At 33.9% G+C, this 25,296-nt stretch overlaps 2 protein-coding genes across 2 annotated transcripts; both read right to left on the bottom strand.

Moving 5' to 3' along the window:
* Positions 1–865: 865 nt before the first annotated feature.
* Positions 866–2,227, bottom strand: LOC131028358 (disease resistance protein Roq1-like). The gene is made up of 2 exons (XM_057958625.2): positions 1,839–2,227; positions 866–1,634 (listed from the first exon to the last, which is right to left on the bottom strand). Exons 1-2 carry the CDS (start codon positions 2,225–2,227, stop codon positions 866–868), a joined length of 1,158 nt encoding a protein of 385 aa, XP_057814608.2.
* A 15,776-nt stretch (positions 2,228–18,003) lies between these two features.
* LOC131028359 (disease resistance protein RPV1-like) lies at positions 18,004–23,347 on the bottom strand. Its single transcript, XM_057958626.2, has 4 exons — positions 22,794–23,347; positions 19,786–20,902; positions 19,079–19,408; positions 18,004–18,807 (listed from the first exon to the last, which is right to left on the bottom strand). Exons 1-4 carry the CDS (start codon positions 23,345–23,347, stop codon positions 18,004–18,006), a joined length of 2,805 nt encoding a protein of 934 aa, XP_057814609.2.
* Between the last annotated feature and the right edge of the window lie 1,949 nt (positions 23,348–25,296).

Raw genomic sequence — 25,296 nt, 5'->3', positions numbered from 1 at the left:
CAAATTGCATTTCAAGTTCAAGAAACCAAAATAATTGCATACGAATATTCACGGAATTATTCCTTTGCATTAGGAAGCCATAACTTACTAAAGACCCCATTAATAAGCTGGAGAACTCTCAATTTTTCTAGCGAAATCCCTAGTGGAATTGTTGTATGTGGACAGTCGTTCCAGCGAAGCCATAGTAGGTCTCCTGTCTGAATCCAGCCTTCGCCAGTTGAGAACTCCCCATTAAGAACACGTACCTGTTTCCAATAGATATAATTGTCACTCAGACTAATAAATTTTAAAACCCAAATGCAAATCTGTTTGCACATAAACCTCTGTTGAAAATTTTCTTTTCAAAGTAAGGTAGCTCACCCTTGGAATTTGCCTGTCGTCCTTGACCAATAATCTCAAGTTCTTACTGATTGATGTTTCTGAGTAATTCTACAGATGCAAAAAGAATCAAGGAATCCACTAGGACGTATCATATATATGAAACCTAGGCATTTTATATCAATACAAAGGAAGATCTAAAAGAAAATTGGTTTCTATTTCTGAACACATTAATTGAGTTAACATTTGTCAAAGTGTATTGAACTCACCGCCTCTTGTTTTCCTCCCGGAAGAGAAAAACGGCAAGGCTTCCTTTGGAATGCTGCTACTTTCCCAACATTTATGAGGTCCCTCTTCATTCTGATGCTGTTTTCCTTGTCAAGCTCTACTATTGACTTACTCTGCAATGTGTGTACATGGCGTTGACCGTTCCAACCTGATGCATCCCATATTTGGATTGCCATACTTAGCTTCTCTCCGTTGAAGAAGAAAGATATATCGGACAATATCTCTTGCTCTTGTTTGTTAAGTGAGAGAAACTTTAACATTAGATTGTATTTGATGTGGTCATCCAATTACTGGAGATGTCAACTAAATGAGATTCCCAGTAATCCTTGGACTTGCCACAAAGTTGCTCTGCTAAACGTTCAAGAAAAAGAGGTATCAGATTGGTGGCGTCTAAGAAGCGTTCAACCAAATCTTCAAATCCTGGAGCTGAATTTTGTTGAGAGAAAGCATGCCAACAGAAAAGCTGTTTGGCATGCGAGCGATCGAGCTTTCCCATTTCATAAATCAACGGGATTCCACAACATTTAGTGACAGAAATGTCACGTGTTGTGATTATAATCAAGCTTCCTGGTCCAACGCTGTCCTTCGTAGGCAACAGGGCATGTATTTGATCCACATGATCGATACCATCTAAAACAATGAGAAGGCGGTTAGATCTCAGAGGATAAGAAAAAACATCCTTTTGCTGTCTGAAATCTTTCAGTACATTAGGCACCAACTCATCCGCCAGCTTCCTCTGCAACGTACGCAATTCACATTCATTTGCCGCTTCTCCCACAGCATAAAGAAAACTGGACATATCAAAGACCCATCTTTTCCTGTTGTATAATTCTTTCGCCAGAGTTGTCTTACCACAGCCACCCATGCCCACAATCCCAAGTATTTTGACATTTTCTGATGAAGATTGGTTCATAGCTTTTTCAAAGTTCTCAACTGCTTCATCAAGTCCGACGCAATGCTTAGCCACCTCTAGTGAAACGTTCTCCTTTACTCTCTCCACAATACTCTTCAACAGTATCTCCCCATCACTGCAACAAAATGATTACATCACCTGTCAGTCAGAAATAACTTACAAAAATACGAATTTCGATTAAAATGGTCATAAGGCATCCTTACCCATCAAAAATGATCCGGTCACTTATATTTCCAACTTGGTTTAAGGCTCTTATCCATCCTTCGATCTCTTTGAGTTGGTGTGTGCCCTGTAATAATTCGCAAAAGCCTTTGCATACATCCCTTCTTTTCTCCTCGCCCACCGCACGTCAGCAGGTGAAACGCCATAGAAGACAGGAACAATTTTAGCACCAATTGTCAACATGAAGGACAGCTCCATGAGGCATCGAGGGCATTCGGCATACTTCTTGGAAAAAATAGCAATATGAACGGACAAACTGCGCATAGCGTATTGTTTAGTAATTCGTAAAGAATCCCACAGATGTAGCTCCTCTTCTGAGTCAAAATACACTCGTAGTCCCATGAGAAGAAGCTTCTGATATAAAATGAACCCGAACGAGTGCTTAACCATGTTTCCAACATCACTAATAAACACATCATAGTTTTGTCGCGCAACTGAGTCGACTCCTTTCCTACTTTGTTCCTGAGCAACTAAACTCTTACGCATGTTGCCAATTAAGGTATTGAAGAAGCAAAAGAAAGTGACGCAGGTATGCTTGCAGGCTCACAATTTATTTTATAGCCAGAGCTTTGGAATTGAGTAAGCACAGAAAACATTCAGGAGAGGGCGATCGAAGCAATATACAAGCAGGATAATGCAGAGATACGAAGGAACATACCCTGGGTTTTTCCGTTTATCACCATCTATGGTGCTTCCAGAATACCCTGGGTTTTTCCGTTTATCACCTTCTATGGTGTTTCCAGAATACCTCCATCAGGCCTACAAACGAAACAAGATCGAAATAAAATCCAAAGTAGAAATAATTCTCGACTCAACTTCGTGGACCGGTGCATAATTTCGTCGTTAACCAATACCGTCAACTGCAAGGAATAATTCTCGACTCAAGCTTGTTTCCCCGCAACAACCTATTGGAATATGCTAATGGTACAATAAAACTATCTCCATTAAACAATCATTTCGTCTGATAATATTTTATTATATTCATCAACACACATTCTTCAATCATAGACATAAGTACATGTTTATAGTGAGAGAATTGTTTTTTTGTTTCTTGGTGTCAGTCTTAAATCATATATTAGGTAATATATTAAGTCTCGAGAATATCAATCAATTTTGAGTGTTTAACACCTTTAGGTCTAGAAGTCAAAGCTTAGTGTGTGTGATTTAAGCAGTCCAATCTCAGTCAAAAGTTTAGGTTCTACAAATGTTACATAATTATTGAATCATAAATTGAATTGTTTTAGAGTAGAGTTTTTCTCTCAAAACAATATTCTTTTTTGTAAATCATGTTATATTATTTTTATGTTTATTTCTATGTAATTATATTATCAATTAAATTTTTGCACATAATGTTTTCATAGATTGGTGTTGTAAAAATAACTTTTACCTTCATTTCCCTTTAATTTGTTGTTATATTTTGATCATCATGGATCCTATGTGATAGTATAAAGAGATTTTGTTATAATGTTTCTTTGAGTGAGAGATTGCATTAAATGATATGTTGTTGTAGGAACATGGAAATCACATAAAAGATATGGATGGAGAGGATCAGAAGCATTGAATTTGAGTTGCGAAAGCACAAGATGGAGGATATGCTTATATGTGAGATCTATGAGTTTTTATATATACATCTACATTCATTGTAATGGTTCACAATAAATAGGAATTACTATATAGAAGAACTAAGTGATTTCTTAGGTTCTATTTAGAAGATTCTTCTTTGTTAATTGTACATTTCTAAGACACTGCAAAATCTCCTTCAAAGAAGCTCAGTGACTAATACTAGACTAAATCCCTGGTTAATAAATAAACTATTAGAAAGAAGTTGTACACCTTGAAAATTGACGATGGTGTTTTAGTGTTCACATATTCAAGTGTTCTTAATTTAACTATGATCAAGTTGGACTATTTTATAGAAAAATCAAAGATGATCATTGCTTGTCATGATTGTATGTTCATTACTAGATTTGTGGGACCACTTGGATAAGAAAATTTGAGGCATTGCCTATAAAATAAAAGTGGATGCAATAATGACTACTTTATTCAAAGAAAATTTAGCAAATAAATTGTAAGTATACTATTTTGTCCCTAGATATTCATGGAAGATCAAAGGAGAAAAGGAAGAAGAAGAAAGAAACATCTAAATCAAAATAATGTGGAAGGTTGAAATCTCTTGAATTATGTGTTTCAAGGAAATTAATATTAAGCACTTAAATATAGAGACCATAAAAAAGATAAATACGAAAATAATAGTGACTCAAATGATAAGTTTGAAAAGTTTTCTAAACATTATGTACATGACAGGAATTAGCAACTCATATATAAAAAAGGTGCATGGTTGATAGACTTGGAGGCTTCCTTTATTATGAATTCCCATTAGATATATTTTTGGAAAGATAAATATTTTGAGGACTAATAATGGTGATGAGTTTTCTTAAATGTTATGTTTTGATATATTTTGAAAATATCACAATACTAATACATAAGAAAAGAAAATTAATTCATTAATGAGATCAATTTACATAATTAATAAATATAATGGTAATAGAGAGGACTATGACTATTATTTGTTGAGCTGTACTGAAAAGAAAAAAAACTTTATTAAAAAATCATAGATTTACATTTGAATTCATATGCACAAGCTATAAAAGGTAGATAATAGGATGATGCAATGTAGATTTGTTAGCTATGGTTTTGATATTGAGGGGTGTAAGATTTGGGAACTTATAATCCAAAGAGTTCTATAGAGAAATATTATTTTTAGAGTGAATTATTGACAATGTTGTAACTAGATAAGGATGGGAAGAAATTTGAGGTTCAACTAACCCAATTGACAAAGAAGGTTGAACAAAAATATCATAAATTATATCATGTTATGGGGATTACAAGTAGTTTTGATAGTTTAAGAGAGAAGTTAAAACCTCAATCTTATCACTTAAGGAGGTTCACTCACACTAGGAAAAAATAAGTATATTCTAAATTATTGGAGCTATATTTTTTATCAGTTAATAACATTGATTAGGATATAATCATGACGTAGGTTAGGTGTATGCATAATTATAAGTGTACAATGGTGTATATGAATGAGATTTTAACTTCATTATAAAATGAATGTTGAATGGGACTTTGTATAGTTATCCAATAAAAAATATAGATTGGTTCTCAATAATTGTTAAATAAAAAATTAGTTTAATAGATAATTATAGGGTAATATTGGTTGCAAACAGATATTTTCACATTAATGGGATAAAATTTGTTGATACTTTCATCTATTTTTCTCAAGTATTTTCTCAAGTAACACCTATCATGTTCATATTATCTGTAGTAAATTATTTTATTTTAAAGATAGAAAAAAAATGAATGGTTGATCCCATAATAGCGTACCCTTGTTGTAGGATAGGAAAAAAGAATGAGACCATGGTAAAAAAAAAAGTGTAAAACATATTTGAATTAACATATACCTTCAAATGAAGCAACATAATTGAAGGTGATTTCATCATTAAATTATAATGAATAATCAAAGTAAGATAGTTCATTTTTAAAAAAATTTATGGAAGTGAAATTCAAATTAAGATACTTGTATTATTTTTGTGTTAAATTTTTTGCTTTGAAGCAAGTATTGGACCATATTAAAAGACATAATTACATGATATTTTATACGATTAAGATTTATAAAAGATATTGGTTTATATATACTTTATTTAATTATAACATTCATTCTCTATTCTCAAGAGATTCTATTTTTTTAACCAAATGTAAAGGTTTAAATTAAGATTCACAATGAAAAGTTAATGTAATGTAAAATAAACTCTAAAAATTATCTTTTAACATAAAATAATAGTTTACATGTACACAAAATAATTGTGGCTTATGGAATAAAATTATTCTAAAATATAAATAATATAAATTAAATTTGAATTTAATTATAATATTTATCCTCTATTCTCAAGAGAATCTAAGTTTTCTTACCAAATGCAAAGGTTTATATAAGATGCACAATGAAAAGTTAAAAAAGTGAAATGAACTCTAAACATTATGTTCTAATATAACATAGTATTTTACATGTACACAAAATAATTATGACTTATGGAATAAAATTATTATAAAATATAAATAGTATAAATTAATAAATTGGTAATAAAATACTATGAAAAATATAGACGGACTAGATATCCATATTAGTCAAAAATATTTATCAAACTATAAATTTATCTTAATTTTAAAAATTATTAGTGTTGTGAAATAAATATCACTGTTTGAATAATTTATAAGAAATATTAATGTAAAAACTTGAAAATTACTAGTTTACATTATCTTCACACTCTTAACGGTTTTCTGATTATAAGTGATAAAATGTTATATTTTGGTTAAATATACAACATAGGCTAGAAGTGGAACACAATATTATGAGTTCATCAAGACGTAAACATAAAATTTGCGTACGATGAATCAAAGAAGGAGATTTAAATAAAACAAAGTTGTAGAACTTAATTGATAAATACAATTAATTATTAGCTTCTTGAATGGTCTAAAATAATCTCCTAAAATGTCACACTTATTGAAGCTCACCTTTATAATGGTGTAATTTTATAAATATAATGACTTTTCATGGATCTTGTCTAGAGTACCCATAATTATAATTGATATAACAAACTTTTAAATTTATGACCTTAGTCAGAATAACCAAAGTACTCTCCCTCCCATTAATAAAGTTCGTATAATGCGTTGAAGATTTCCAAAAGAGAAGGAAATTCTATGTATGGGGTGTCGTTTAGTTATTTTCCAGTGTTTCTATGAAGTTGTGAAATTTTAGGGAATGACCAAATATTTTTTCTCCAATGTTGAATGGGACTTTGTATAGTTATCCAATAAAAAATATAGTTTGGTTCTCAATAATTGTTAAATAAAAAATTAGTTTAATAGATAATTATAGGGTGATAATTATAGGGTAATATTAGTTGCAAAAATATATTTTCACATTAATGGGATAAACTTTGTTGATACTTTCATCTATTTTTCTCAAGTAACACCTATCATGTTCATATTGTCTGTAGTAAATTATTTTATTTTAAAGATAGAAAAAAAAATGAATGGTTGATCCCATAATAGTGTATCCTTGTTGTAGGATAGGGAAAATGAATGAGACCAATGTAAAAAAAAAAAGTGTAAAACACATTTGAATTAACATATACCTTCAAATGAAGCAACATAATTTGAAGGTGATTTCATCATGATATTATAACAAATAATCAAATTAAGGTAGTTGATTTTTTAAATTTTTTTATAAAAGTGAAATTCAAATTAAGATACCAGTATTATTTTTGTGTTAAAATTTTTTTGAAGCAAGTATTGGAACTTAAACAAAGACATAATGACATGATATTTTATAGGATTAAGATTTATAAAAGATATTAGTTCATATATACTTTATTTAATAATAACATTCATTCTCTATTCTCAAAAGAATCTATTTTTTTTAACCAAATGTAAAGGTTTATATAAGATGCACAATGAAAAGTTAATGTAATGTAAAATAAACTCTAAAAATTATGTTTTAACATAGAATAATATTTTACATGTACAAAAAATAATTATAGCTTATGGAATAAAATTATTCTAAACTATAAATAATATAAATTAACAAATTATAATCTAATTATAATATTCATTCTCTATTGAGAATAAGAGAATCTAAGTTTTCTTACCAATTGCAAAGGTTTATATAAGATGCACAATGAAAAGTTAAAAAAGGTGAAATGAACTCTAAACATTATGTTTTAACATAACATAGTATTTTACACAAAACAATTATGGCTTATGGAATGAAAATATTATAAAATATAAATAATATAAATTAATAGATTGGTAATAAAATACTATAAAAATATAGATGGACTAGATATCCATGTTAGTGAAAAATATTTATCAAACTATAAATTTATCTTAATTCTAAAACGTTTTAGTGTTGTGAAATAAATATCTCTGTTTGAATAATTTATAAGAAATATTCATGTAAAATCTTGAAAATTACAAGTTTATATTATCTTCACCCTCTAAATAGTTTTCTTATTATAACTGATAAAATGTTATAGTTTGGTTAAAATTGATATACAACATAGGCTAGAAGTGGAATACAATATTATGGGTTCATCAAGATATAAAAATAAAATTTGTGTACAAGGAATCAAAGAAGGAGATTTAAATACGACATAGTTGTAGAACTTAATTGATAAATATAATCAATTATTAGTTCCTTGAATGGTCTAAAATAATCTCCTAAAATGTTGTACTTATTGAAGCTCACCTTTATAATGGTATAATTTTCTAAATACAACGACCTTTCATGCATCTTGTCTAGAGTACCCATAATTATAATTGATATAACAAACTTTTAAATTTATGGCCTTGGATAGAATAACCAAAGTATTGTCCCTCCCATTAATAAAGTTCATATCATGTGTTGAAGATTTCCAAAAGAGAAGGAAATTATATGTATGGGGTGCCTTTTAGTTATTTTCTAGTGCTTCTATGAAGTTATGAAATTTTAGGGAATACCAAATATTTTTTTCTATAGAAATATAATACCATTTCCATCATTCTTTTTTATTTCATTTCCTATTCAATTTTTATAGATTTTTTGTATATATTAAGCTATTTGTCTCCAATGTTTTTGCCCTATCCACTATGGTAGATTTTCTCCTTATTTTACTTATTCTTCATTCATGGATTTCTAGGGCTTGTTTGAATTTTTAATTTATTACTTTCTCATCCCAATATATTTTCCTTCCCAATTCTCATTTCTTGTATATCTTTCCATTCCACTTCTACAAAATTCTATTGCACCTCTAGAACTCCTAGCTTACGTTCACTCCACTTATTCTATTTTATTGCTACCTAGATCTTATTTCATAGATTAAAATTTCTATAAATGTTCCTATGGAATTTTGTAGTTATTTCTCGTTTGCAAATTTTAATTTTAATTCAAAACATTTAATATCACACTCATACATCTCATATTGATTTCTAATCCTCTAAATAGTTCTTTCACTTTCTCTCATGTTTTACATCAATTCCTTAACATTATTTTATGGATTTTAATGTGACTTTAAACATATTCAAATTTCTAATCATGCACTGAACCTTGCATCTCTAAATTTCACATATTTAAATCTCTACATTTCTTGTATGTCCCTTGTCTAGTCCCCTAAACATCTTGAAATACCATTAATTATCAAATTTTATCTTGTTACTACACAATCACATCTTCCCCTCCCAAAAACAACTACTTTTATGAAAATTACATATTCTAATGTAAATATGGTGATCAAGCACAAGGGCATCCATGCCCCCATTAATGAGGTAGATGAGATTTATCTCTCCATGATCTTCATGCTAGCTCCTATGTTGGATACTATATTAAATATATGTTAGTTTTTAGATAATAATAAATTGGTTTACTATTGTTTTTAAGGTAGTTTGATTTCATAGCCACTTTTTATAGGGAAAAATAAGGATTTAAAAAACCATTGTATTGAAATATAATATTGATATGAAAAATCCCTACAAATACATTTATATAACACTCAATTATTTGTAGTCATGGTTTACATTCCAATTTTGTGATTATTCTCTTTTTATCATTTAGTATTAGAGAAAATATTTTTCCTTGTTAATGTTGAGGAATGGCATGAAGCCTTCGAGTTTACAAAATCAATGGTGTGAACATTGGAGTATTGAAAATTGGATATTTGGTTCTTATACTATGTGCATAGATGTTAATAGTCTATTTTAACTTTGTTAACTATAACCACCATTAGCTATTATGGAGAAATAGAAATTATTAATTTTGGTATTTAATTTTCTTTTATAACTTGCACTGAAGAAGCTAATACATTTTATTTCTCTAGAGTTATACACATCATCTTAGACTCTGCCTAAATATTTAGGCAATCAAAATCATCTATTGTGATGTCGCCAACTCAAAACCATGAGGCTTAACAATGTATTTGATGTCCTTTCCTCTAATTACCCAAGTGGAGGAGGATGTAGAGTATTGTTTGTTAAGTGTGGACTCTTTGGCTTGTATTATATTCTATTTTTTAGTTGTGGACATGTCTTTTTATACAACTTCAGTGAACTTGTGATTTAAGCTATGGGTAGGTCCTTTAATGAATGTCAAGTGATTCTTAACCTAAAGACTTAAGTTGCCCCCATTTATATGTACTTTAAGTGATTTTAATTATCATATGACCAAAGGCCAATAGGACATGGATTTTCAAGGAGTCTATTGGCTCTTTTTTAGGCTTTTAATGTGGAGCATTGGATTGAGTTGGTAATGGATCAAGGGCTAAGGTTAAATAATCCTTTCTAGTGTAATTATATAATATTCTATGGTTCTTTAATAGCTCATTATACTATCAAAATTTTATCTATTATTGTTGTAATCCTTGGCTTTAGGGTTCAAACCCTTGAGTAGCCTAGTTTTTGAGAGACATGTGGGGCCCTCCTAGTTAGGAGGGTGGGTTTGGTGGAAGGGCTTAGTCTATGATTCTCTGGCACATCACTTTTTGAGTTGAAATTTCTTATTAGGTTTGGAGACCATTTTATGAAGGTGAAATTCAAGCGTCAAGTCTAGATTTGAGTTAGCTATAGAAAGGTGTCTTCTTAGTACTAAGCTTCAATAAAGATAGTAACAAGAAGGACACGTGGAAATAGGTTGTGCATACCTAGTTCTAATTTTCTACGTGTTTTGGTAAGAATGGCTAGGGTTTGAAGATTCAAGAGATGCTTGATTGGCCACCACTAAAGAATGTGTCCCATCTATGGGGCTTCATTGATCTATGCATATACTATAAACTATTTGTGAATGGGTTTTCTTGATTAACCACTCCTTTGAAAAATTTGACCAAGAAGGATGACTTTGTTGGGATGGATGACACTCAAAAGATCATAGATCATCTTAAGAAGGTATTGAGTACCTATCCTATTTTGGCTTTACAAAATTTATCTAAACCCTTTCTGCTTGAGTCTAATTAACAAGTATTGGTATTGGGGTTGTTTTGATGCAAGACAAGAATCCAATTTATTATGAGAGCCAATAATTTAATGGGGTTGAAAGGAGGTTCTCTACATATGACAAGGAAATATTGGCAATCATGCATGCACTTGAAAAGTTTCGTCAATGTCTTGTGGGCAGCAAGTTTATAGTGAGGAATGATCATAATAGCCTCTAGTATTTCATGAAAAAAAAAAGATTAAATGAGAGACAACAAAATTGGGTGAGTACGCTTCAAGTATATGACTTTGACATTGAGTTTGTCAAAGGAAAAAATATTGTTGATGCTGATGCATTCTCTAGAAACCTTTATTTTTCTGACTTTCAGAGATTTCAGTCTCTTGAAAGGATCACCTACTAGTATAGTATTGAAAAGTCAGCATGCTTGTGATATTCTAGATGATAAAATTAGTGATTAAAGATACAAAATATTTAATGACATCATCTATTATAAGGATATAATTCTATTTTGTACAATAAAATAAGATAAAACATAAGATTCTTATTACAGTCCATAACAATCAACTTATTGGTACTTTCTAAACATGACAATGTAAAATCTAAAAACTAGAAATACGGAGAGTTGATCGAACAAAGATTTATCGAGATGCGAACTCTTCATTGAAACTCCCTGCACTTTCCCGACGGTCGGTGTCCTGAGCCTGACGGTCCTGCGCTTACGGCTGGCATCTTTGAATCACCTCCCGATGCTACAAAGGACTCAAAGTGGTGTTGTGGACGACGTCTCCCTCCTCCACATGGTTTTAATTTCACAACTCTCCCTACTCTTCCTTTTTTTTTTGTTTACTTTCCTCCCGCTTACTTCATTTACTGTAACTGTACTCCCTCTGGCTCTTAATGGAGCCTAAGTCGGATGGTGCATTTATTGCACCCCTTAGGGCCAATCAATCCACCCCTAATATGGATTTCCCTAACCCTAATCCTACCATTAAATCATCATTTAGAGACACCATGTCTAGGGCTTCTGAGGAAATTGCGGATCATGGCAGATTTGTGGCGTCCTACGGCAACAAAGGGGGCCATCGTGAAGGTAAGGATCCCGATTGTGAGCCTGATGCTATTCTCATTTCTCCTAATAGCTCCATGATTAATGAAATTATGTTGGAGAAGAATAGGCTTAAGGAGACTGCTATTTTCTTTGTTTCAGTTGATATTGAAAATTGTCCCCCAAGGAAATTTATGGATGACTAGTTTCATAACTATTGGAATTTAAAGTTAGGCTTTAAAATCTCTTTCTATCATCAAATTTAGAAAGGCTTGCTTGTCATCTTTTTTGGTAACTATGAGATGCAAGCTGAGGTTCTTAAAAAACAATACTGGGCAGTTGGGAAAACCTCCTTCCGTGCCCTTGGATGGACCCCTCAAGCCATATGTGAAGAAGTCTTAGCACTTTCATGCCCTAGGTGGGTCTTACTCAAAAAAATTCCACCATTTCTCTAGAAGTTTATCCCGCAAGTTATGGAGCCTATTAGAAAGGTTATTTGAATCAATGAGTCCTTGAGACTCATCCCACACTTAGATGCCTGTATCTTGATCTCTCTTAAACCTGGTATAGACATCCCTAAAGTGCTGAATCTTAACATTGAGGGCGAGGTTTTTTCATGTCCTATCAAAGTTCTTGGGGGATTAAATGCATTTTTTCTCTGCAAAAGGGAAGGGAACCTGAGAAGTAGTTGTCATATCATCAAGAGAAACACCAAACCTAAGATGATCAACTCCACCCCTGTTGATGCCTCAACTCCTTCTGGTCTGTTCGTCTCCCGTGATAATGCCTTCCCTATGGACCCTTTCCCTACCAATGCCACTAATACTATTCACCCCTCCTCCAAATTCATTGTTCCTGCCTCTAAGAACTTAGACCTCAACCCTAATTTTGGTAAGTTTGATGCCGACCCTCCTCCTCATTCCCCAATTGTCCAAGCCTTGGAGCAAATCGAAAGTGAGCAGGATGAATTCGAAATGGTTACTCGCAAGTCAAAAAATGCAGAAGGAAAAGTGCGCAAAAGAATAATGCACTCAAAAAACCTGAGGTTAACAAGAGTAAGAAGAATGAGCCTATTGTCGACCTTACAATGGTCACTTGATCCTCTGTGAACAAAACTGATTCTAATTCTGTGGTCAAAACCATCATTCAAGTCTTTGAAAATCCAGAGCTGATTAATATTGGATACATTACTGATGAAGGATTAGTTAGACCTCCAAGTATGATTTGCACTTGTAATGGATGTGGAACCACACTTGGTGTTCTCGTTGATCCCTTCCCTAGTAATGTAATCAATATTAGTCAAAGTATGATCCCTATTCTTAATAGGCTTAATGAAATTGAACATGACTCTGACATTCATGTCATCCCTGCCATAGAGGAAGACTCTTTTGTCTATTCACAAGTACCCTGCACATTGAGAAAAGAACTCCCCCTACTCATGTGGAAGCACAAATGGAACTTGCTTCCAGAGAGGATGGAGAAGAGCCCCCTGAGGCTCTAGTCAAGAAACTTGGATGCCCAATTGGATCCAAGAATAAGGGTCATCCTACCAGTAAGTAGCCCCTATCCATTTATGATGATGAAGTGTGTCTCTTGGAATGTTAGAGGTCTGGAAGCCCTAGACAGGAAGTATGTCATAGAGACTATCTTAGCTTGATTAAAAATATTGATTTCTTTATGTTGCAAGAGCTTAAAACTACTAATTTTAATCTTGAAATTTGTTTGGACTGCATCTGGAAAGACTCAATTAAAATCTGCTTAGACCACCCCAAAGGTAGGGGTGGCCTTGGTCTTCTTATCAATAATAAGTGGAGAGAACACCTCACCCAAAGTGGTCTCTCCCCATGTAATAGGGTTGTTTGGGCCAACTTCGCTTCTAATAATTTTTGCTTTGGGGTATGTGATGTGTATGCCCCCAATGACTATAAGGATAGGAATAACCTCTGGGATTATCTTGCATCTCTTAGGGACGTACCCTGGTTAATTGGTGGTGATTTCAATATGATCGAGCATCAAGAGAATAAGTTCGGAGGTAACCCCTTTGAGTGGAAACCTTCTGAAAAACCTCATTAGGATAGACTCATTCAACACAAGGACCTACTCAACCCTCTTATTGGCAACAAAAGCAACCATGATGGTGTTTGGTACACCTAGTGTAATTATCAAAAAGGAGTCAATAGAATCTACTCTAGACTCAACCGCTTCTATATTAATAAGAAATTATTTTCCCTTATGCTTGATGATCGTGGCAATTTTCTTTGTGTCCAGCCTACTACTATTTCGGATCACCATCCTATTGTTGCCCAGATTAAGATCACCAATGCCTCCCCTACCCCTGCTTGCTCAAGTAGGAAGTTCCTCCTTAACACCTCCCTTCTTAAGGATCCAATGGTTCTCTCAGCTATCAACATGATCAGATACTTTAAGTCCAATGACCAGCACCTCCTTTCGCCCACTGCTAGATGGATCCACAACATTTCTGTATGGTAGAAAATCCTCCAAACCTTTGGCCAAAAAAAGGTTATGGACTTCAGCCTCCTTGAGAAAGCCCTTTCCTGCAATCTTCTTAATCTTGAGGAAAAAATGCAACTTTCTCCTGATAACGATGAGCTAATTCCTCAACTAGATAAGGCAAGGGACGCTCTTAGGTAACACGAACAAGTTAAGATTAGAGGGGCTATGGTTAGAGCCTGACATCACTGGCTTAAATTTGGCAATAAGGGATCAAAATTCTTCTTCAACCTCCTAAAACATAAGAACATTAGGGAGAGAGTTGATAGACTAGTTGTGGATAATAAAGAACTTCTGGATACCCCTGAGATTGCTGAGGCTTTTTTCTCATTCTTTCAGAATCTTTTCACCTTTGAAGACTCTGCTGATGCTAAGAGGCTGAGGCTGAAATGTAAAGACATCATCTCCTCTAGGATCTCCGATGAAGACTCCCTACTCCTAAGACAAAGGATCTCCATTAGTGAGATGGAGAGAGCTATCTTCTCTCTTAGCGACGGTAAATCCCTTGGACCGGATGACCTCCCCATTGAGTTCTATAAAGCCCACATTGGCTAGATCAGTAAGACCTACATGAACTCTATAATGAAGCCATTGCTAATGGGACTTTGGGTAAGGACATTAATCAGGGTATCATTAAGCTCATCCTTAAAGATGGGGGACAAATCTCTCATGAAGAATTGGAGACCCATTACTCTCCTCAATGTGTCCTACAAGATTCTTGCCAAGGCTCTTGCATTCAGACTTGAGACAATCCTCCCCAAATTCATATTCTCTACTAAAACTGGGTTCATTAAGAGTAGGTATATTCTTGAAAAATTGATTACTAGCTAGGAGGCCATGGAATTGGCTAAAACCTTTGGGCAAAATTCTGCCATGTTCCTCCTTGATTACGAGAAGGCCTATGATAGAGTCGAATGGGATTTTATCCTCATGATGCTTGACGCCTTCGGTTTCCCCAAAGAGTTTTGTGTTATTGTTAAATTTCTCCTTAAGGATGCATATGCCCTTATTGAAGTCAATGACTCTCTCTCCTCCCCTATCATGCTCACCCGATCTATCAGGCAAGGCTGCCCCCTTGCTCTTGTGCTTTTTGTTATTGCTTCGAATTCCCTTTTTTATCTATTGAGGGATGATTCAATCTCCCCTAGCATTAAAGGTTCGAGGCTCCTTGATGACACTAAACTTCTAAACATCCAATTTGCTGACGATACCTCTCTCTTCCTTGATCTCACCAAACAGAACTTTGAACCTCTTAGTCAAAAAATTAGACTCTTTTGTGAAATCCCTAGTGCTCGGATTTCCTAGACTAAATCCATCCTTCTTGGGTGGTAGGAAGAGCCTCTCGATTGGGCCTTGCACCTTGGCTATCAATGGGGTGGCCGTAACAAAGTTGTTAGATACCTTGGTATACCATTTTCCATGTCCCCTTCCCTCAAAGATATGTGGCTTTGGATTAGGGAAAAGATCGACAAAAAATTAGACAAATGGAACAACAAATTCCTCTACCTCACTGGTTATGTGCAAGTTTGCCAAAAGATCCTATCCACTTACAGCATCTACTACTCCTCAGCTTGGATGTTCAGCAACTATCAAGTCCTTGAAATATAGAAGGTTATCAGACGCTTCCTGTGGTCGGATGGCAGGGGGGGGAAAAAAGCACGCTGTTAACTGGAAATGGTGCCCCGATGGAGAAGAAACTTGGTGGTCTTGGGCTTAAAGAGCTCAGACTGTAGGGTATCTCCCTTGCTACTAAATGGATTTTTCATGCCCTTGATGGCCAGGCACTCTGGAAGATTTTAGTTAGGAACACTATTGAGAGAGTTGTCCTGAAGCATGCCAAAACCTGGAAATCTCTCCCCTTCGCTAACATCATTGTTGGCAAATTCCCTATCTCTATCCAAGGCACCTCGTTGTTCTAATCTATATGGAAAGCCTAGGAATTTGTTAGGGGGTCTTTGATGAAAACTGATTTTTTTTCCAATGACCTAATTCATGGTGGAAGATCCATATGATGGAACCTTCTTCACTCTTCTAAACCTCTTTCTCTTACTAGGGGTTGCTTGGCTAGGATTTGGGCCCAAAAAGGAATCACTTCCTTCATGGATATCTTGAAGGAGGATGTTCTTGTCCCTTGGGAAGAAATCAGCACCAAGTTCAACCTCCCCCACTCTCAGAAAAGAACCTATAAATTCATCCAGATGGCCTGTGTCGCTCTTGATCTTCCCAAGAGTTGTATGGTTGATTCCCATAGCTTCCTTACCTTTAGCTGGCATGGGGGGACTTCTCTCCACAAAGTTAAAGCCTATGGTATCTACACTATTATCAATTATGATGACTCTATTATGCACCATCTTAATCGCCTTTGGTATTATGACTTGGATGTCTCATTTTGGCAATCTGCTCTTAACAGACTCTGGAAATCTACCATTTCTCCTAAAATTAAGTGCTTTAAATTGTTGTTATTACTTGATAGGCTTCCCCTAAGAAATAATAAAGATACTATCGATCTATGCTCCATTTGTAAAGTTCTGGACACTTCCAGGCATATTTCTCTTTGAATGTATTATTGCTAAAGAAATTTGTTTAATGTTTGGTTTCTTGATTCCTCACCGTGTTTCTATTATGGAGATTATTATTGGTTTTATTCATGGCATTAAAAGGAATGCCAATCTTCTTTGGTCTATTCTCTCTGCTAACATTCTTTGGTATATCTGGAAGATTAGGAATGCAGATAGATATCAGGATCGAACCAGGATCCTTACTGAGTCTTTTAAAAGACTCATCTTTTATAACATTCTTGTGCAGGTCTCTGCTATCATGGACGTTGAGAGAGACAAGTTTTTTCGGTTCCTAAAAGATGGGTCTGCTTCCATGTTTGTTTATGAGATGAGGTGTGGCTATGAGTGGATGAGGCGTGCTAAGAACATTTCCTTGTTTGAGGAGGCCCTCAACAAACATACTAAGGAAGTCAAGGACAATAGGGGCCCTTCCTATGAACAGATTGAGATGCTGATCCAAATCCAGGAGAGGAAAAAAATTGTTTGGATGGAAGGCCCGTCTGGCTGGACTACTTGGCTGGAGGATCACAACTCCATCCTGCAGTAATTCGTGCTATTTAACTGCCCTTTTTGTTGTTGTCTATCTGCCCTTTTGTATCTTGGCTTCTTTCTTGATGTTATGTTGTGCTGCGCTATGTGTCACTGGCTGCTCTACCTGCTACTCTGAACTTGCCAGGCTGAGGTCTCTCCTCCTTGGGTCTGTTGTTACGTTTTTATTTATTTTCCCACAATCTTAATATAAAAAAAAAAACTAGAAATACAAAATATATACTCTACTAACATACACAATTTAATTATAATACTCATTAATAAATTATAATTATTCGCCTATTAAAGATTCCTAAGGTTTTGCAGGGAACAGTAATGTACCGCAAGAAGGACAAGTGCAAATAGTCTTTGTGAGCTAGCACCAAATAAATTATATTGTAATCTACTATGAACATTGAAATAATACAGTATGGAAGCTCTCATCTCGCATATGATTATGATTCTCATCAAAATCTCTAATACTAAGTCATCCTTTCGGAATGGCTCATTTGCCATAAAGTAGGCAGCAAACACAAATGACACGAATAAAACATTGCATTATGGTGCTTATTCTCTAAGCAAGTTGCTTACAAAATTTGAGAGATTATTGCCGAGGTAATAAAGATGACATCTCGAATGTTAAACCTATGTGGTCCCTCACATCTGAATCGCTGATCTGGCCACGTGAACTGTAAACATATAAAGCTTTATGAGTGCTTTCATCTTCCCTGCTTTGTCTCTCAGGAACATGCATACGTTCCAATCTCCGTACAAATTTAGGATACGAGATCAGCATCGTGCAATTAAACAACACAAGCTCCCTCAAGCAGCCTAAATTGCCTAGTGAAGACGGTATACTGGTCATGGAAGGACTCTCTAAGTAAAAAAATTGCAAGTTTCCCAAATTCTCAATATCATGTGGCAGTTCCATCAAGCTCGTACCAAGCAAATTTAGTTTTCTTAGAGACTCTTGGCAAGTGGTTCGAGCTGGCAGCTTCAGTAACTTCTTACAGTTTTCAAAGATCAACTCTTCAAGACTGGTGATTTCTTCAAACATCTGTGCATGGATATCCAGATTCACGCAATTTCTTAGATTGAGATATCTAAGTTTTGTCAGCTGACCAAAAGACCTTGGTAATGCTGACAATATTTGACAATCTGAAAGATCTACGTGTTCCAGGTTTTTCAATCGCCCAATATCATTAGGCAACTTTGTGAGGTCCTCACACTGTCTTAGCACAAGGTGCCTTAAGCCATTTAAATTGCAGAACTCTTCCGGCAAATCTTGCAGATGAAGTGCACCTTTCAGTACCATCTTCTCCAGGTGTTTTAGTGATCCTATGCTTGGGGAAATTGCTACAAGTTGTCTGCATTTAATAATATTAAGCTCCCTTAATTGCGACGTTTGCTGCATTTTTCAAGGATAAACTTATTTATTTAGTAAGTCCATGAGCTAAAACAACATCTTGAAGAAACATTGTCTGTATAAATGTCGGAATTTTAACCAGTGTAATACATGACTTCTCATATAAAGATCATCTATATAAATGCATCCATCTTAAACAAAAACATTATATGCATAAATGTCAATTGACAAAAGAAATATCTATATCAGTGTATATATCTTAAAAAGCTGAGCAGAGATAATTCATAAGCCCTAGAATTTTGTGGACCTATACCTTAAATGCAGGATCACAAAGTATTTTGAAATTTCCATTGACGAGTTCTAAAACTCGTAAGTTGTTCATTTCAAGTGGAGGAAGGATCGCATGAGGGCAATTTCTCCACCGAAACCATACCAAATATGCTAATTGATCGCTAAGGCTTAAACTCGGAGAAATTTTCCAACAAAACCACATAGGTTTTAATGACCGATCACTAATTGTGGCATCAGATATATCACCATCGATATCAAGAAGCTCTATTTTCACAGAAGAAAAGGTGTAGCTTCTTTTCTGTCCATGGGTGGCCTTTGTGCCATCAGTGCTTCCTCTAATTTTTGTGTTTTCCTGGAAAACAAGCAATTGAAATTAACTTTGATTTTCCGTACTAATGAATTCATGTTGCCACACAAATTTTAATGCATATTATATACATGGTCTTCATCATTTTATTTGTTATTGGGATTGCATACTGTTAATTGGCAGTGTCGAATTTGGCGAAATATAAATTCTGATGTTGATGTCAGGGTATTATTAACAGGCTCCAGGAGATTACGGCCAAGTTAAAAATGAAAAATAGACGTAAGAAAAAGATTAAAAAAAATGCTATTGGTCTGCATGTCCTCGAGTATTCTCACAATTCCTATCCATAATATTTTTTCATCGATTCTAGAAGCTATCGCTCGTATTTTGATGTGTAAAAGCTTGTGAGAAGCAATACATACCGGCAGTGACCATATTCCTTGGAGGAAATTTGCAGCATCATTTGGAAGCCACAGACGACAAGGATGCTCTGGACTGTTGCACAGTTGCTCTTTTGCATTCTGTCGCCCAAAATCACGGAAAACATCATGCATTTTCAGGCAATTGTTCTCGTCGATTTCCACGAGACAGCCATATTCCAGCTTTTGCAGACCACGAGCACCCCTCCATCCTGATCCATCCCATATTCGTATGGCTGACTCCTTGTCCATTCCCAGAAAAAAGCAAGCAATATCTAAGAATATTTGTTGTTCCTCTTCGCTCAGAGCATTGAATGTAGCCTTCATTATATCATTGAGTTCACAAAACATTCTCAACTCGCAATTCCAAGACTCTATATTGTTCCCTCCGTATAGACGAAGATGCCTCCCAATAAGCTTCAGAAACAACGGTAAGCCGCCGAACTTTCTCACAGCTGTTTCCACCACACTCTCCAATTCCCGAATCGGTTTCTCCTGGTTGAAGGCGTGCATGCACAAGAGCTCTCGAGCGTGCTCCTTAGCCAGAGGTTTCATTTCATAATGCATTGAGATTCCTGAAAGTTTAAGGATCGCCTTATCACGGGATGCCAGTATAACCAAACTTCCATTTCCCAACACATTCTCCCCGAGCAGTAGAGCATCTAGCTGATCATGATGATCAACGTCATCAATAACAATGAGAAACTTGAGCGATCTCTGCCGACTTAGACACTGTAAACGTTCTGCAAGTATCTCTCGCCCTTCGCTCTTGTTGTTTATTTCCCAAATGGTGTTGGTGAGGTCATTAAGCAACTGTCTCTGCAAGGCTTCTAATCCATTTCGTTTGGAGGCTTCTCTGACACCAAATAGTAGACTGGATCTATCGAAATGTTTTCGGTATCGATAGTAAAACTCTTCAGCTAAGGTAGTTTTACCAGACCCTTCTGGTCCAACTATTCCTACAATCTTAACAGCTTCATCCGTTGGCTCTGAAAGAAAGTAGTGGAAATCCTCGACTGCCTCGTCCAGACCCACCAAGCCTTTCACACTCTTTTTCAGCTCCTTTCTCACATGTTCCTTCACCAGATCGACTATGGTTTCCACAAGCTTTCCTTCATCCCTTCAATAGCCATTTAAACCAAAACACACTTTAGTTTTCAACAGTTCAACTCATTATCTTTATTGCATTTAAAGAGCTTTTTGCCCTCTATTAGAATGACTAAGAGCCGTGTTTTAGCACAAGTTTCTATATATTGCTGTAAAACAGACGGAGAAGACACAGACGTAATTTGCTTTTGTTTCCTCCAAATAAACATAACCCGATATTTGTTTGCCTCCATATGAATATATCCTCTTACTGTAGTTTGTTGATGTGTTGTTTGCGATGCCGGGAAAAAGGAAGATTATATAACCAAAGTTAAAGGTTTGGTTGGTCTGGACAAAGTTGACTCTTCATATGGTTTTCAATGAGATCTAATGGTTTCAATTGTAGGAAATCTAAAAGAATTCTCAATGAACCTGTTTAAATGATTATTCACACAGTTAAATTGTGCACAACAATAGTATATAGAAAAATAAATTAGTAATTTACAAACAAAGTAAAAGGCTAGTCTAATAAACAATGCAAAAGAGGGGAAAAAATTCATGAATTTTATATTATTCATTTATAAGGCATAGTAATAATTTTAGAGTACATAAAATTATTAGGGAACAAAAAGGTTATTGCATATGAAAACAAAAAAGAAAACATGATAATTATTAGAGTTGAAAAATATGAAAAAACATATAATATTTTAGATATGAAGAAATGAAACATAATTATAATAAAACTCTAAGAAAATGATCCCTAGAAAATCCTTCCAACCTTCTTCTTTACAAATTAAATTGTATAGAATATATAACACAGAAAATTTTGTGACCAAATTTTGAAAAAAAAAGATCTTTTCTTAAAGATATAACATTAAAGATTATAAATCTTTTATATGAAAATATACTTATATACAAAACTAATCTAAAAGTACTTTTTAATGAATTAAAATTTGACATGCTGAAATTACAGGAGTAGAAACTATATGTTAAAAAGGTCTTTTTTATGATATAACATTAAAGATTATAAATCTTTTATATGAAAATATACCTATGTACAAAACTAATCTAAAAGTACTTTTTAATGAATTGATTGCACATCCATTTATCTATTGTTTACTCCCTCCATTTTTGTATATATACTCTAGATATTCAAGTCTTGTCTGTCTTTTTTCTAAACTGACCATCCCTCTGATTTTCTCATTTACCCACCTATTTTCTCCCTCCCTTAGCTTCATATAATAAAATTACAGTGACGATAATACTATAAATCTTTTACATGTCAGTTTAACTTTAGGACAAATGCTATGAAATGGCATTCTGCTTCATTACTTTGTTTAATAAATATATTTCATCCTATAAAATAATTTAATGTTTATATAATTGTTTCAGGTACATTGGACATTATTTTAATTTTTAAGTTAATATATTTTTAATTATGAAGCTATAGATCTAATTATTGATGTAATATATGATAGTAAATATTAGATCACATCTTGATGTCAAATCACTATTAATTCACTATTCAATGAGATATTATTAGAATAGAATTGTGCTGGTTCTAATATGCAGATACTACTAGTTCACACATTTTCTGTGCAGTCCTCCCTTTCCATCTGATCATTCTATATAACATTATAGTGAATTGCAAATAAGTTAATGTAAACAAAGAAGTTATCATAAGCTCTGTGTTTTCCAATCCTTTATTTTCTTTTCCATCAAATACACAAGGAAGTCTATGATCATAAAATAAAATATATCCCAATTTTACAGATTTAAAATCATATAAATAGTTTTTTATGATTAGATAGTTCATTCAAAATTTAAATATGTAAAATTATTGACTATTTCGCCATTATAATATACAGTATCGTAAATAAAATAATGAAATTAAATAATCAGTTTATGAAAGAATAATTCCATACCCATTGTGGCCATGATCCAGATCTACCAGCCCTGAAATGTTGCAAACATTTCCAAGCGCATCTCGCCATTCCTCAATGTGTTTAGAATCGTATCTCTTTTTCTTACCATCCATCTTACTTTGCAACTTCACGAATGATTCTGCATATACTCCTTCCCCATTTCTGAGGACCATTAGATCTCTCGGAAGAACGTGGTAGAAAACAGGAATAATTTTTGCACCAGTTTTCTGTATCAAGCAAAGCTCCTCCAAACACCAGCTCGATTCCGCGTATCTCTTGGACAAAATGACAATATGAATTAAAGCAGTTCTAATCGCTTCTTTTATGGTGGGGAATAATTCCTGTCCCGGTTGAAACGCAGTTCTATCGAAGAACACATGCAATCCAGTGCGATAGAGTGAATGGTAAATGGCGCTGGCCAAAGTGTCCTTGACATCTGGTCCGCGATGATTGATGAAAACATGGTACGGCTTGATGGACGCGTCAAGTTGCTGCTGGCTTTCGGTGTGATCTGATGAAGATGAAGAGGAAGGAACTTCTGATGGATCGCCCATTAAAAAAGCTTTAGTAACCGATTCAATGAGAACAACAAAATGTAACGCAACAATTTATATAAAGCAATTGTTTGTATAATCTTTAACAGGTAGATCATTTCGGAGAAGTTACCCAATTCTTTTAAGAATTTAAAATGTCAATGTGCCATTTTTTCTTACAATGGATATGACCCCACTGTAAGCGCTTGAATCTATCGAAAATTCTTGGATAATCCGCCTTTCGCCGTGTTTGAGTTAGCCCGTTCAAAGGATTCCTTTCTCGTCGCGATGTTCGATGCCCCTCTTATCGTATGGAAAATGTAGGGAAAGTAAAATAGCATTCGTATGTTTAACGATAAGTAATTTATTATTTTCTATCAATAAATAAATTTTTTATTGAACTGCAAGTTCTGTGAAATATTGATGTATTGTTGGTACATCCTGGTTATTTACGAAGGATCCAGGTTATGTTAATCTCAAAGTGCCAGATGTTTAATTCTCTCTATTCAATCTCAAATTATTTATATTTTATTTTACAAAACTTGTTTCGTAATGTTCATAAATTGACAAGTATTAACAAACGTAAAAACGAATCGTTTTATATAGATTACTTATTTATTTTACTGAATGAAATAATGCAATGTAGTTTAGGTTCAGTTGGTCAGGAGTGAAATTTGATAATTTATTATATAGTTATAATAAATTGGTACGAATTATCACATCATTCAAGGTAAGCCGAGCCTTTTTGGATATGTTCTGTACATCTGATTTTAAAAGCTGTGATAAGTAGGGGTTCTTTGGAGAAAGTCATATCTCTTTCAGATATTTAATTCTTTAAGCAATAACACATCAATTTCTCTTTGTCGTTTCTTCTTGGTAGCTCTCTACTTCTGAATTGCTTCGAAACCGACCTGACTATATAAAATATACATTCGTGAGGATGGACCAGTCGACCTCATCTAAACCAGTCAATTAGCTTATGCACTACGCTACACCCTTATATATTTTTACTAACGGTTTGTCCATACCACTTAAATCATATATTAAATTTTGGTTTTTAGACTTAAAAGTGTTAAACATTCATAGTTGATTGACAATCTCTAGACTTAATATGTTGCTTAATGTTTGTGGTTTAAGGCTAGCCAATTTTGCCCATTTTATTTTGATTGTTGTTTAGTTTACTATCATATACATAAGCTCATTCGATGGCCAACATGAGCCACCATATGTAATTGGCACATTGACCACAATCTGAAAACTCTTATGCTAAGTGAGTTAATCTGAGGAAACACAAAAAAATGTTATGGGTTGAATCCATGTAGTCCTTGAGCAATACTGAGTAATATGAAAATGACTTTTCAGACGACATTTTAATTTGATCGGCAACATACTTTTCTCTAATTACTACTACCTATTGACATATAAAAACCATTGGTGATTAAAGAACTTTGAGAGAACTTAATTGGGTTGTGAGGGTCTTGTTCTTTTAGTTAAGCTCTTTGATGAATTAGATCTATGTTATAATGAAATGTTAGCAAATAATAAGAAGACGTACCTAGTTTATATTTTCTCTCAATGTTGTGAGCTTCTCATATACATAGAAACAAGATCAATCCTCAAGGATATGAGAATTTATCATCAAGGGGATAAGACAAGAACTCATTAACAATGTTTGGATAATGTTAAATCCTCTCTTTTTAGGTATCTACCTTGACATCTTCTTATAGAACAATTAAAATTATATCATAAGTGTTATGAATCATCAATATTATGAATACATTTATGTCGGCATTACCTAGAAATAGACTTAGAAGACCTCCAATAAAATAACATATTATTGTATATGCAGTACCTGATACTTTAGTCATATGCCTCAACCATGCATATAAACGTACAAGAGAGAAACACACTACCTTAATCTTTGAATATTTTATCAAATTTAAAATTGAATAAGATATAATGTAAGTTTT

Source organism: Cryptomeria japonica, chromosome 7, assembly GCF_030272615.1.
Source record: "Cryptomeria japonica chromosome 7, Sugi_1.0, whole genome shotgun sequence".
NCBI lineage: Eukaryota > Viridiplantae > Streptophyta > Pinopsida > Cupressales > Cupressaceae > Cryptomeria > Cryptomeria japonica.
This window is presented reverse-complemented; position numbering and strand designations above follow the sequence as displayed.

Bases quoted from the DNA above. Each gene is read 5' to 3' on its own strand.
- LOC131028358 (XM_057958625.2), bottom strand. From the start codon at position 2,227: ATGCGTAAGAGTTTAGTTGCTCAGGAACAAAGTAGGAAAGGAGTCGAC. The intron at 1,635-1,838 runs GTATGCAAAGGC...ATTTTGTTGCAG, and splicing joins GCGAGGAGAAAAGAAGGGAT to TGATGGGGAGATACTGTTGA.
- LOC131028359 (XM_057958626.2), bottom strand. From the start codon at position 23,347: ATGGGCGATCCATCAGAAGTTCCTTCCTCTTCATCTTCATCAGATCAC. The intron at 20,903-22,793 runs GTATGGAATTAT...TGGCTATTGAAG, and splicing joins CTGGATCATGGCCACAATGG to GGATGAAGGAAAGCTTGTGG. The intron at 19,409-19,785 runs GTATGTATTGCT...CTTGTTTTCCAG, and splicing joins AAGGAATATGGTCACTGCCG to GAAAACACAAAAATTAGAGG.